Raw genomic sequence first — 15,263 nt, 5'->3', positions numbered from 1 at the left:
GGCTCAACCATGTCTACGATCGAGTGGAATGTGGTAGTCCAATACCAGGTTGGATTTTGCATAATTAATATGAGCTTATTTATCCTTCTGTTATCATGTGTACTAAATTGGTTTATATGTGGGTTATATGGCTATTATTTCCTTAGTATTTCCGTTGTTATTATGCTGGTTATGAATATGTATTATGACAGTGGCTATGTTTCGCTCCCATCATGTTTCTACTTGTATATGAATAAATAATGTATCTATGGCCTAATGGATGAAATTGTAGTTAATGTGTTGAGGCATCAATACTTCTTAGCGATTCTTAGATGAGTATGAGACCCCTATGCTTAGATTTGTTGTTTACACATGTAGATTACATATTTGTGATATTTTTGACGAAATTCCTATCGTGGCTAGTAGGGGTCCAGTCAAGGGCTTATTTAAGTAATTGCATTTGTATCAACATTCCCTCGTTATCTTTTTGTTCTAAAGGTGTCATTCAATTATGGGCAATGACCTAGCTTTGGGCTTGAAAAAGTGGCTCAAAACTCGAGGACACTAGCACAACACTGAGAAAAATAGTCCCTGGACACTGGCATGCCATGTTGTGGGAGCGTCCAAATCCCTTTAGACGTTGGCATGCCCATAACATGGGAGAGTTCATGGGTTAATTGGTCTAAAAACTCAGTGGGACCCAGGGGTTGGTTACTAGAGAGGTTGGGATGGTTCCTAAGAGTCCTTTTGCTAATGTGGAAGGTCTGTAGGGTGTGTTTCCATCGGTTCCACTTCCTTAACGTGACTTAGGAGGTCAAATCATATCATAGTAACTTCTCGTCACATGTTTACCCTGGTTGGATATTTACTTGGGTAGATGTGGGAGGAGGGTGTTACAAACTAGGCACATATTAACTCCAATGAATTTCTTATCAACTTTCTAATTCCATGCACATTAAGAGGTTCTTCATGACCTCATACCTATAATTTTCCTTTCTATATTGCAATACATTTGAAAGTCTAACCCTAAGGGGTAATATTAACGTTGGTGATAACATAGTTCAATTTTGGTACCCGTATTGCGGAAACATAGTTCGATTTTGGTACCCATATTGTGGAAACACAAGGAACCATTCCATTTTTATGAAATTCAAGATTTGTTTGTTAAGGAATTTAGACATATGCTCATTAAAGTGGAGTTCAAAAGAATCATATAAGAAACATTATATCTTTTTGGATGGAAAGAGTAATTAATGTATATGAATAGTAATTCATCCATATCGAACTCATTGGTTGGTTTTGAAGAGAATCCTTTTCTCCTTCTCTATTTTGTTAAGATAGATAATTTGGTTTATAGACCATATATAAATTTTGGTATTCCTTATTTGACAAGAAAAGCATGTGCCAATTCATTTTTATACAATTTAAAGTTGTTGATATTTTAATTAAAATCTTGTCACTTATCATTTGAAAGAAACTAAAGTGTGCAAGGAATTGGATCACGATTCACTGAATATACAAGCTTATTGCATCACACATCACGATGCACTAAATATACTATTTCTTTATTTCAGGACATTCCTAAAATATCATCATTAAACAAGTCACTCACTCTTATTTCAGGAGACTCCTAAAATCTCATCATTAAACTAAGACTCAGACTTTGAATGTCAATATGGGATTTCATTGGAAAATAAACTGTGTAGTGGAAGTCTGGCAGATTGAATAATGGAAATCGATTGAGTGGAGTGAATTGTGAGAAATCAACTGAATTTGAGTTAAATTTCAATTAGCGTTTCAGGGTTTGCAGTTACAGCGACCATGGGCTATACGGTATTTACCTTATGCTGCTTCTCATCACTAGCGGTAATGGTGTCTTCTCTGGTCTCAGCCAAGCCACCGTCGGAGCATAACACTATGACAGTAGTTGGAGGTGAAGCCACAGATGTGGCGGCTCTGATGGCATTAAAACTCGCAATAACAAATGATCCCTTGCTCTCTCTGCGCAACTGGAATTTTACTTCCAACCATTTCTGCAATTTTACGGGCGTCAAATGTAGCAGCAGCACCGGCGAATGGCGAGTTGTTGGAATCGATCTGTACAACATGAGCCTCAAAGGCTCCATCCCTTTCCAGCTCGGGAATTTATCGTTCCTCCATTCTCTCGATCTCTCTGATAACGGATTCACAGGTCATATCCCGGGGGCTCTGGGACGCTTACGCCGATTGAGGAATCTCGACCTCTCTGTAAATAATTTGACAGGGACCATTCCGCCCGACCTCGGCAACTTAAAGAACCTGCGATTGCTGAACTCTTACGAGAATGCCCACACGGGTTCGATTCCCGGGGTTCTTGGAAACTGTTCTCTGCTTCGAGTGATTGATTTATCTGAAAATAAACTGACGGGCACTATCCCACCAGAAATCGGGAAGCTCACTCGTCTCTGGTTTCTTAATCTTTATCAAAACAGTCTCAGTGGCCCGATCCCGCCTTCTCTTCTTAACTGTACAGAGCTCCTGAAACTGTCGCTGACAAACAACGGGCTTAACGGACCGATTCCGTCAGAAATAGGTTCCAGGCTGACGAAACTAAAGGCGCTGCTTCTGTTCGGGGGAAATTTCCAGGGCCAGATTCCGATATCGCTGACGAACTGCTCCCATCTCGAGCATCTGGAAATAGGGTCGAGAGATCTCGGTGGAGCTATCCCTCAAGAACTGGGCAAGCTCGTTCAGCTCAGGATCCTCACTCTCGCTGCTAGTGGATTCATCACAGGGAAAATCTCCATATTTGTGGCACTTTCCAATTGCACCAAATTACAGAAGGTCGATTTGTCCGAGAACCGCCTTACAGGTACTCTGCCTCCGGCCATAGGCCAACTTTCTAGGACTCTAACTTTCCTTAATGTAGAGAAAAACGCCATTAATGGCACCATACCCCTAGCGATTGGCAATCTCTCCATGTTGACAATATTATATATGGGTAGAAATTCCCTGGTCGGTACCATTCCTCATTCAATCACAAATCTCCTTACTCTGCAAGCTCTGGATCTGAACGGCAATAATTTACGGGGCAACATTCCCAGAGAACTCCAACGAATGCACAAAAACCTTGCATATCTGTTTCTCTATAATAACCGGCTTTCTGGATCAATTCCTGACATCGTCGGGACTCTCGAAAATCTCAGTGAGCTCGACTTAGGCACAAACGGATTCCATGGAAGGATACCGCCGGAAATCGGCCAGTGCAAGTTTCTGGACGCCCTCGATCTCTCGCAGAACAATCTTTCCGGCGCCATTCCTCCCGAGGTTGCCAGTCTTCGAAACCTGGAATTTCTTTTCGATCTCTCGGGCAATAATTTGACGGGGCCCGTGCCGCCAGAAATTGGTGGAATGCAGATGGTGCGGAACATAGATCTTTCGAATAACAAGCTATCCGGGCACGTCCCTCCCCAAATGACGCAGTGGGTTGGCGTGGTATACCTCAATCTCTCTTTTAATCGTCTCACAGGCTCTGTTCCGTCATCGATCGGCGACCAGCTCTCGCTGGTTCAGATCATAGATCTGTCTCACAACGAAATAACAGGGCCAGTTCCCGACTCTGTATCCAAACTCGGACTGCTTCAGCTCTTGAATTTCTCCTATAATGATTTATCTGGCCCCGTTCCATGTACGGGCGCGTTCAGAAACCTGAACAATACAGCGTTTATAGGAAATCCTGGACTCTGTGGGAAATGTTTTGGCTTACCAGATTGCTCGCTGAACAAGCCCTCTTCTACCAAGAAGGAGAAGAAGAAGACAATAATAATAGTATCGATTGCTTCCGTAATGGGTATCTGTGGGGTTTTTTGTATTGGGCTTCTATTTTGGATTTTCAAAGAGCAAGCATCCAAGTCCATGTCCAGACCTGTAGACTTGTTCACCCATAGGAAAATCTCATGGGAAGAACTGCGCAGGGCGACAGAAGGTTTCAGTCCCGGGAATCTCCTCGGAGTGGGAAGCTACGGATCGGTTTACAGGGGAACTTTAGCAGGAGGCGAGACCGTTGCCATTAAGGTCTTCGCGGGTCTAGACGGTGAAGGAGCGGAGAAGAGCTTCAACAGAGAATGCAGAACGTTAGGCAAAGTCCGACATCGTAATCTGGTGAAAATCATAACGGCGTGCTCAACTGCGGAAATGAAGGCTTTGGTGCTGGAATTCATGCCCAACGGAAACCTCGACGGCCATCTCCATGGAGCCGAGAGTGGTAAGCTCAGTATGGAGATGCGGTTACGCATTCTGTTGGATGTTGCGCACGGGTTATCGTATCTGCATCACGACAGCTGTCCGCCCATTGTGCACTGTGATGTGAAACCCCAGAACGTGCTATTGGATGAGGACATGACAGCTCATCTCTCTGATTTCGGATTGGCACGGATGTTCAGCCAATCCGACGTGGCATCTACCTCCACTTCAACGCTGAAAGGATCCATCGGCTATATGGCCCCTGGTAGCAACTCCACTCTTCTTTTTATGCTCGCAACTATTACTATAATATTTCATTAACATTGTTTGTTATTGTAGAGTATGGAGGAGAAGGCACAGTAGGGACGAAAGGGGATGTGTATAGCTATGGAATTCTAATTTTGGAGGTGGTAACACAGAAGAAACCCACCGATAAGATGTTTGAAGGCGACCTCACGTTGTCAAAGTGGGTGTCCATTGCATGTAATGATAGCAGCAGTGAAATGTTAATGCAGGGAATTGTTGTAAACACAGATGGAGACAACTCAAGAAATTACTCGATCGTTGAAACTTTAGTGCGAGTGGGTTTATGGTGCACTGTTGACGCTCCGGAGAATCGACCCACCATGCGAGAAGTGGAGCACGTAGTGGGAAGGCTTTCGCGCGGCAACTGTAATGGAAATACGGCACCTCCTCCATCATTACAATCAAATTATATGGCGGCTTCTGCATCATTACAAACAAATTCCTCAGACTCGTCTTTTACGCTGTAATATTGAAAGCGTTTACATTATAACTGCAATGAAACAAAGACATTGCTTGTATTAAATTTATATATTTTTTCAAATAAAGAGAGTTTATAAGATATCACTAAAAAGAATACATAATTATTTTGTATTTAATTTTTTATAATATTTTTATTTATAATTTAATTAGTTTTAAATTTCATAAAGCTACATATTATAAAACTATTTTTGTTCCGTTAATTTTTTTTCCTGATTAAAAGGAAATAAATTAATGGCATAAGATTTAAAGGTATTTAGTATGACTGAAAATTAGCTCGTCGCTTTCTAATCACCAACAAGTAATTACAATTAATGTGGTTTTATTTGAATGATCATGATGAGTTAACTTACATTAATGAATAGTAGTCAATGATGATTGTTCCTATTATTGCTTTGGCAATTAATTTATAATAAATCTGTCTCTTGTTTAAAAAAAAAATTGATATAATTATAATGAGATTGTCTTTTGGATTAATCACGTTATTGCTTTTTGGTCGACTTTTTGAACCAACTAATGTGGTTCATCATCACCTTTGTCCTAAGAATGAACCACAAAACAAATCTCAATAATGTGATTAATCTGAAAAACAATTTCATCATGAATATAGATTACAAAAATCTAGGAATTAAAATTGATATAATTATCAAATATTATAAAAAATAATATAATTTATTTATTCAATATTATTTAAGTGAATTTATAACATAACATGTTTAATGTAATACTATTTTGATATTTTTCTTTAAATCTAAATTAAATATTTAATTATTCACTATAAAGATAAATTTATATTTATCTTATTAAAAATGTTAGATGATCCAAAAATAATTTATTATCATAGGTTATAAAATTGAAATAAAATGATTACTAATTTAAGAAATTAAATTAATAATTATTATTCTAGAATGATTAATTAATGGAAACAATTAGAAATTAGTATATTGTTGTAACAAGATATGACTCTCCAAATGTGTCGTATCTTAGGCTCTATTTTAGGAGATTAGTTAGCTAGTTGGTTTGAATAGCATTTAATGTAAATGGACACTTGTTATTTAATAAGTGATCCATAATTAGAGGTAGTTAGGACATGGAGCTTATAAATAGCTCATTGCAAGAGTGTTTGGTTGTTCGGGTGTAAACTCTTGCAAAATCAATTATGTAATTGTTTTTTTCTAATTAATAAAATTACGTGTCTGAGGACACTTCTGCCATTATTGTGGTATCAGAGCTCCAGTAATGTTGCAGTGGATGTGAGGAGGATCTTCCAACTCAACAAAGTCCTGGAAAACTCCATTCAGTTGGCCAGCAAATCATTGGTATGGAAATTGTACAGTTTTGTTTAAAAGGAAAATAAATTTTATCATTGATTTTAGATTTTTTAAAATCTAAAATTCATTTTTTATTATAAAAAATTGCCTGTGTCATTTTTATTATTATCTGAATAGCCTCTTCCGAAAAGTAGCGGCCATCACCAGAGACAACAGTTATGGAACCTTTTATTTTCTCCACTGACAGTGCATCGAAAGTTTCTTGAACAAAATTGTGCAAGTAATTATGTTGCTTGAAGACTGTGACCTTCTTCCTGAGGCCAGAGGTTCCTGGTTTTTGTCCATCGTAAGGAGAGGTTTCCTTCTTATTTACGCTAAAAAGCACCATTTTTCTAGCTTCGCCCGGTAGGTAATAGTACGCAGTATACACAATGGTTATGCACCACACGAGGGTTTCGTGACGGGATTCTGAGAGAGAGGGAGGATTATAAAATGGAGAAATCCTCGCAGGCACCGTGCAGAATTCTGCCTTCGATCCCATTTTGGAGCTAAACGATCAAAGCTATTTTCAAAAATTCTGTTGACCTCTTAAATATTTCTTCCTTTTTTTCAGATTTCTGACGGTTTCTTGAATCATCAGCTAGGAATTTATGCTATATAGCCTGCAAATGCAAAACATAAAGTCATTGATTTCTAATGGCCGACTAATTCAAAGATTGTTCAGGCGAACCGACGTTTGTCCGTAGTTTTTTAAAGCACTGGAAGGTTTTTGGCATTCAAAAGAACATGTAGGAGTCGAGTCCTCACCGTTTTCTCAAGCCGCACCATCAGCAGAAAAATACATCCCCTGCTTCTGCTCAGCCAAAGCTGATTGGATTCTGGCAATTGCAAACAAAACTGATCTATTTCATTTTATGTAAAAGATCCCCGTCGGAGGCACTTTCTATGGTAGACCAAGCAACTACAGATTTTGATGTGGCTAGGGCGCAATTGGTCATGCGAGAATTTACTTGACTTTTGAAATTCCCACGAATTTTTTAATGTCGACTGAGTACAACATTGGCTCTACAAACAAAATCACTTTATAAAGGTGTGCGTTATTTTAAAAAAGGCAACATCCACAAAATTTTAAGTTTTGAAATCATTTCACTTTTATAATAGGACTCCATAAAATTCTTATAAGGTGCATTACATTTTGTAAATTTGAAGAATATTTTGTGGAGATATAAGTGTTTTATTTTGTATTTGGAGTGATAAGGGAAAGTTGTTGTATTTCAAAGTACTGTTTTACTTTGAGGGGGGGTAATTTCTTTTTTACCATATTGTGCAAAAGCACCATTGTAAAAAGTCAAATTTTGAAAGTTGCCTTGTAAAAATTTGAGATATTGACTAGAGCCAAGTGCAAAGCTCAGTCAATTTTCTCCTGTTTTGACGACTATTCGAGGGTCAAGGCCAAGCCCCGATAGATCGTGTTTTTTGCGTGGTGTGTTGTGTTGACTATCTTGTCATTTCTGTTCTGATTCTTGGTGCGACGCTATAACGCTAAAATGTCTAAGTTGATTAATTTGTTTTCTGATTCCGACAAACTAGAAGGCACCAAATCTTATAAAACATGGCATCGTCTCATCGAAAGCACACTCATTTACAATGAATTATGGCAGGGAATATGTGATGGAGATGTTAAGCCGAATAAACCCACAGATGCAGATGCACTGGCAAAATGGGAAATCAAGAATGCTAAAGCCTTAGCTCTTATTAAATCGTCTGTGAATGATGAAATGTATGTCCATATAGAAAATGCTTTAGATGCATGGACTGCCTTGAAAACTTTTAAAGACCTCTTTGATACTCAGCCTGAATCAAAGAAAGTCGATTTACAATTAAAATTGTTGCAACAAAAATTAACTGAAGATGGTGATATTCTTGAATATCTCTCCAGACTTAAGAATATTAGGCAGGAAATTATTAATGCTAGTTTTCCCGCAATTGATGATAGCTTTATGGTCACAATTGTAATTGCTGGGCTTCCTTCTTCCTATACGCATTTTTTAGAGACTTTACAAGTAACTGGGAAATTAGAAAAACTAAAGTTTGATGAACTTTGTGAAATGTTAAGTCAACATGATAAAACTTTTGGGAAGAAGAAGAAAGTTGGTGAAGATGTTTTTCTCACAGAGGCCAGCACTAGTAAGTCATCAGCAGATAGTTCTCGAGGAAGAGGCAGAGGGAATCAGAATCAAGCAGCACATAATCGAGGTCGAAGCCAAAGCAGAGGCAACAATTTTAACAGAGGAGGAAGAAATAATTTTCAAGGTAGAGGAAACAACCAAGGAAGAGGCAATTTTCAAGGACAAGGATATAATAGTCAAGGTAGAGGACAATCTCAAAATAGAGGTCAAAGCAGAGGCAAAGGACAATCTTCAGGAAGAGGAAGAGACTTAAGTCAAATTGTATGTCGAAGATGTAACAAAGTTGGCCATTATGCTGAAGATTGTCGAACATCACTTAATAAAATTCCCAAGTTTCAGCAGCATTCAGCACAATTTGCAAATGATCAAGATGAAGATAACTCAGAATATGTTTTTACTTCCTCACCAGCATCACAAATTTCATCCCATCTTAGAAGTGACTATGAAGATGCCTGGATCTTGGATTCCGGGGCAACTCAGCACATGACTTGTCGACGTGATTTTTTCTGGAATTTTCAAGAATGCCAACTTAATTCAATTTTTCTTGCTGATGATACAAAACATACTCCTTATGGAAAAGGAGTAGTAAAAGTTTTTCTCCCTGACATTGGAGAAAAAATGATTTCCAATGTATGGTATGTACCCAGTTTCAAGAAAAATTTGCTCTCTTTAGTCACGATTCGATAAGCAGGACATCAGGTGATTATGGAAGATGGTTTAGTGAAGATTAATTCAGTGAAACAGAACTTGAAAACAGTCATGACAGGTTATGAAGATGGAAAACTGTTACGGATGAAAGGGACAATTATTCCAAGGCATTCTGATTTTGCAGGGGCAGTGACTACAGGTATTTCACCTATAAGACTATGGCATGTAAGATATGGACATTTGAATTTTGAGAGTCTTTCTCAATTGCAGAAACAAGGAATGGTTAAAGGACTTCCCACATTCAAAAGGGAAAATGCAAAATGTGAAGCTTGCATTTATGGCAAACAAAATCGAGAAAGTTTTCCAACAAGTTCATGGCGTGCAAACAGGCGGCTACAACTAGTTCACAGTGATGCTTGTGGTCCACTACAAACTTCATTTGGTGGTTGCAAATATTTCTTACTATTCATTGATGATTTCAGCAGAATGACTTGGGTTTACTTCTTGAAGAACAAATCAGAAGTATTTGATAAGTTTGAAATTTTTCGCCAACTTGTTGAAAATGAAGTCAAAGAAAAGATAGGTACTCTCAGGACGGATAATGGGGGAGAATTCACTTCAAATGAATTCAAAACTTATTGCAGTGAAAATGGCATAAGACGACATCTCACTAATGTTTACACTCCACAGCAAAATGGAGTAGTCGAAAGAATGAATCGCACTTTGTTAGGAATGGCGAGATCCATGTTAACCTTCAAGAGGTTAAGTCCAACATATTGGGCGGAAGCAATTCATACAGTTGTCTACTTAAGAAACAGATCTCCAACTGCTTCTTTAGACGGAATCACACCTTATGAAGCTTGGTTCGGTTTCAAACCTCGAGTTAAACATCTTAGAGTTTTTGGGTCAGTGTGTTATGCCTTAGTTCCGAAAGAAAAATGAACTAAGCTTGACTCAAGAAGTTTAAAATGCACAATGATTGGATATTCTGATGAGAAAAAAGGGTATCGTCTTTTGACCAATGGAAAATTCATTGTGAGCAGGGATGTCATTTTTGATGAAACAGAGAGTAAGAGTGCTGAAGAAATTGAAAATCTTCTTCATAAGTTAGAAACCAAAGGAAGTAAAAGAAATGGAAAAATGCAAAGTCAACCAACTTCACCAAATTGGTATGAACTTGATTTTCCTTCCTCTGAAGATGAGTCATCTAGTCAATCTACATCAACAACATCATCTGGGTCTTCTAGCAGTTCATCCGCATCTCCAAGCAGCAGCAGTTCTTCAGACAGTGAGTCTCCACATTCTTCACCTGAACGACGTACATCAGTTTATATTAATCCTCTTTACAATGATGGGGACTTTACAGAAGCACAAACAAGTGAGCACCAACTTCCGAAATGGGCAGTTCAACTTTTGAAAGATGTAAAGCCTGATGAACAGAATAAAACTGGCACCAGAAGGACACATAGAAGTGAAGGCAATTTTGCCTTGATAGCAAATGATTTTACTGAACCTTCCACATACAAAGAAGCAGTAAAACATAAAGAATGGCAACAGGCTATGGTTGAAGAATATCAAGCAGTAATTGATAACAACACTTGGAAACTTGTTGATTGTCCAGCAAATGTTAAACCCATAGGATGTAAATGGGTTTACAGAATTAAGTATAATCAGAAGGGTGAACTTGAAAAGTATAAAGCACGACTTGTCGCAAAGGGTTTTGCGCAGCAGGAAGGCATTGATTATGAAGAAACTTTTGCTCCAACAGCTAAATGGAACGCCATCCGATTAACACTTGCATTGGCCGCTCAAAAAGGATGGAAAGTTCATCAAATGGATGTGAAAAGTGCTTTTCTCAACGGGGATTTACAAGGAGGAAGTGTATATGACCCAACCACCAGGTTTTGAAGTTGAAGGACAAGAACATAAAGTCTGCAAATTGATCAAGGCTTTATATGGATTAAAACAAGCTCCCCGAGCTTGGTATGCAAAGATGGATGAATACCTTAAGAAAGATGGTTTTCAACGAAGTGAATCTGATGATACTTTGTATGTGCGACAACAGGGAAAATATCTGATAATTCTTGTTATGTATGTAGATGATTTGATCATCACTGGCAATCATGATGATCATATTGCACAGGTAAAAAAGGAGTTACATGCAGGTTTTAAGATGACAGATTTGGGATTACTTCACTACTATCTTGGAGTTGAAGTCTTCCAACGTCCACATCATATTTTCATTTCTCAGAGTAAGTATGCCGCAGAGGTTCTTCAGCGATTTGGCATGCAAGATTGCAAGCCCGTTCTCACCCCCATGGAGCAAAACTTGAAACTTTCAAAATTTGAAGGGGGGAAAGGTGGACAGTACAACTTACAGACAGTTGATTGGCAGCTTGATTTATTTGACAAATACTCATCCTGATCTATCTTATGCAGTCAGTATTCTTTCACGTTTTATGCAGGAACCACGAGACAGCCACTGGAATGCAGCCAAAAGAGTTCTTCGATATATCCAAGGAACAAAAAATTTTGGTCTTCTTTACACAAAGACTAAAAATTTTGTACTTGGTGGATATTCTGATGCCGACTTTGCTGGGAGTATTGATGATCGAGCATCAACATCAGGTTATTTAATGAATATGGGATCAGCAGCAGTATCTTGGAGTTGTAAAAAACAAGCTACAGTGGCCACTTCTTCAACAGAAGCAGAGTACATTTCAGCATGGGAAGCAGCATGTGAAATTGTTTGGTTGCACCGAATTTTGCAGGACTTGGGCATTTCTCAGGAAGAAGCTACATCATTGTTCATTGACAGCCAGTCAGCCATCAAACTTGCCAAGAACCCAGTTTTTCATTCAAAGGCAAAGCATGTGGACACCAAGTATCATCATATCAAGTCTCTCATTGCCAAAGATGTCCTCAAACCAGTTTATTGTCCTTCCGAAGATCAGATCTCCGACATTTTCACGAAACCGCTTGGCAGAATAAAATTTACTAAGTTCAGGGATGAACTTGGTATATGTTGTAATGTATCTTTGGATCATAGGGGGGAATGTTAGATGATCCAAAAATAATTTATTATCATAGGTTATAAAATTGAAATAAAATAATTATTAATTTAAGAAATTAAATTAATAATTATTATTCTAGAATGATTAATTAATGGAGACAATTAGAAATTAGTATATTGTTGTAACAAGATATGACTCTCCAAATGTGTCGTATCTTAGGCTCTATTTTAGGAGATTAGTTAGCTAGTTGGTTTGAATAGCATTTAATGTAAATGGACACTTGTTATTTAATAAGTGATCCATAATTAGAGGTAGTTAGGACATGGAGCTTATAAATAGCTCATTGCAAGAGTGTTTGGTTGTTCGGGTGTAAACTCTTGCAAAATCAATTATGTAATTGTTTTTTTTCTGATTAATAAAATTACGTGTCTGAGGACACTTCTGCCATTAAAAAAGTTAAATATTTAAAAAATATAAAAATAAATTATTCAATCAATCACATATAAATTTTATTATAGTTTTAATTTTATTATTAATTTCTTCCATAATCTAGGCTTAATTTTTTTAATTACATTTATCATAATTATTTTCTCATATTATTTTGTTTCATAAAATTAATTTAAAAAATCTATAATTTTAAAAATTAAAGTATTTATTTAAAGATAAATTTTATATAATTATTATATATGTCATTACATCATTATTTTTTTCAATTTCCTTAGCACATATACATGCATCATCCCTTTACCACATAACATGCATCCTAACTTTTGAAATGCTTAGTAATTTTATACCACGGAACATAAGTATGCCACCCCATATTTAAGGATTTAGACATTCGTAGAAAAAGTATGCTATAGTTGATAAAAAAAAATATTTTGATGGTTGGTGATTTTTACTGGTTAATTTAATTATTGAATTTTAAAAAATATAAACCAGTTTTAACATTTTAACAAATTTAGCATTATAACTCTCCGACAATTAAAAATTAAAAATTACTAAAAAGGCATGTCATGTCCTATTAAGAAGACTTAATTTTAGTCCTTTTCCAATGATACTAGTTTAGAAGGAATCACTCTTTGCTTATCAATTAACGGAGAAACATTCTAGCGTTCTAGCTTTTCGAGGACTAGTCACACGCACGTTGCATTGCATGTGTGATTTGACGGTACATATTGTGCTGAATTCATTTTCAATTTAATGAGTTGAGGGTTAAGGTTGTGATTTGACGGTACATATTCCTCTTCGATCATTTTCTATTTAATGAATTTATGGTGAATGGTTTTTCAATTGATAATTCAGAGTCCCTTCAATTAAATGGGACCCCTTAGATTCTCGGAAAGATGCTTTGTAAAAATATTTTAACTGAAGGCCCCAACATACATTTCTTTTGAAAGAACCAAATTTATTGTTGCACACTCTCAAATTGCATCCATGCCATTTCTTTGAAAAAAGCCATAGTAACATAACGTGATTTTATTTCGATTATTTTGTTTGATGCTTTCCAGGTTAACCAAGACATTCAAAGTTTTATTAATACTTTTTCATAATAATTCAAAGCATTAGCCTCCGAGATCTTTACAATTAAAACTAGTTATGAAAAATATTATTGGAAAAACAGAGGAGGATAGGCACAATATAACACAAATAATTCACACACGAGTTGCGGCTCTTCTATTGATCACACAAAAACTTGATAATTACAATCAACCCAGTGAGGGGTATTTATACTTTTTTTACTAGCGACTCGCCTAAAATAATTGACATGCAACCACACACTTAATTCGGTTTTACCCAGAATATGACCTAACTCGACTTGAATCAACTTGACTCAATCAACTGAGACTCTAATTTTAGCCAACTCTTCATGCAGGAGTAATTAGCTATCTTTAACACTCCCCCTTAATTATGACTAATAAACAAAGACATGACTCATAACACCTCAGACATGTCTGCTGGTCTATGTCTCAGCTAGGCTTACAACACCCAAGTTTCCTCTGTGAAACTCAAATACATCTTTCGCTAATGGCTTAGTGAATATATCAACCAATTGATCACTTGATTTACAAGGCTTCAAGTGGACTTCTCCATTGCTCACAAGTTCTCTAATAAAGTGATATCTAGTATCAATATGCTTGCTCTTTTGATGAAACACACTATTCTTGGATAGTGCAATGGCTGAGGTGTTGTCATAATATATTGTTGTTGATCCTTGTTGTTTCTACTTGAGTTTTTGCTTGAGTCCATCCAAAACTCTTCTTAACCACACTGCTTGACATGTTGTTGATGTTGTTGCTACATATTATGTTTCTGTTAACGAAAGTGTCACAATATTTTGCTTCTTAGATGCCCATGAAATCACACGTGAACCAACATGGAACACATAACCAAAAGTGCTCTTCCTATCATCCAAACTGCCTGCAAAATCACTATCTGTATATCCAATCAAATCCTTCTTCTTTGTCACTGCTTGCATACATTATGCCACAATCTGTAGTTCATGTTATCTATCTCAGAATTCTTTTTCCTGATCTCCAATGTGAGTCTTTTGGAGTCTCCATAAACCTAGTTATCAAACTCACTCCTTGCATAATATCTAGTCTTGTAGCTATTAGATACATGAGACCGCCAACTAATCTTTTGAATAGAGTTGGATTGACATCCGATCCTTCATCATCCTTACTTAACTTGGTATCTATTGCAACTAGTGTAAGGGCATGTTTACAATTTTCCATCCTGAATATTTTCAACAAATCTATGGAATATTTATTTTGACAAATAAAAATTCCTTTTTCAGATTGCTCAACTTTTATGCCAAGAAAATTTTTCATAAGTCCGAGATCTGTCATCTCAAATTATTTCTTCATGGCTTCTTTAAATTCATTCAATTCAAAATCACCTGTATAAATCATGTCATCAACATATAAGCGAACAATAAAAAAAAATCATGCTCATTTACCGTTGTGTACAAGGTAGGCTCAATGTTGCTTCTGCGAAATCCATTCTTGATCATGTAGCTATCAATTTTGCTATACCAAGCTCTAGGTGCTTGCTTGAGTCCATAGAGCGCTTTCTTCAACCTATAAACTTTATCTTCTTGTCCTTCAACTTCATATCCTGGAGGTTGTTACACATAAATTTCTTCTTCTAGAATTCCA

General features: G+C 36.9%; 1 protein-coding gene across 1 annotated transcript; it reads left to right on the top strand.

The window, feature by feature from the left end:
- The first annotated feature begins 4,058 nt into the window (after positions 1 to 4,058).
- On the top strand, positions 4,059 to 5,018 carry LOC149219693 (receptor-like protein kinase HSL1). Its single transcript, XM_089382651.1, has 2 exons — positions 4,059 to 4,465; positions 4,540 to 5,018. The coding sequence occupies exons 1-2, from the start codon at positions 4,153 to 4,155 to the stop codon at positions 4,971 to 4,973; spliced, it is 747 nt and encodes a 248-aa protein (XP_089238777.1). The 5' UTR covers positions 4,059 to 4,152; the 3' UTR covers positions 4,974 to 5,018.
- The last annotated feature ends 10,245 nt before the right edge of the window (positions 5,019 to 15,263 follow it).

This window comes from Pinus tabuliformis, chromosome Q, assembly GCF_031772625.1.
Source record: "Pinus tabuliformis cultivar Carrire ecotype Pingquan chromosome Q, CPIR1, whole genome shotgun sequence".
Classification (NCBI taxonomy): domain Eukaryota; kingdom Viridiplantae; phylum Streptophyta; class Pinopsida; order Pinales; family Pinaceae; genus Pinus; species Pinus tabuliformis.
This window is presented reverse-complemented; position numbering and strand designations above follow the sequence as displayed.

Bases quoted from the DNA above. Each gene is read 5' to 3' on its own strand.
- LOC149219693 (XM_089382651.1), top strand. From the start codon at position 4,153: ATGAAGGCTTTGGTGCTGGAATTCATGCCCAACGGAAACCTCGACGGC. The intron at 4,466-4,539 runs GTAGCAACTCCA...TTGTTATTGTAG, and splicing joins CATCGGCTATATGGCCCCTG to AGTATGGAGGAGAAGGCACA.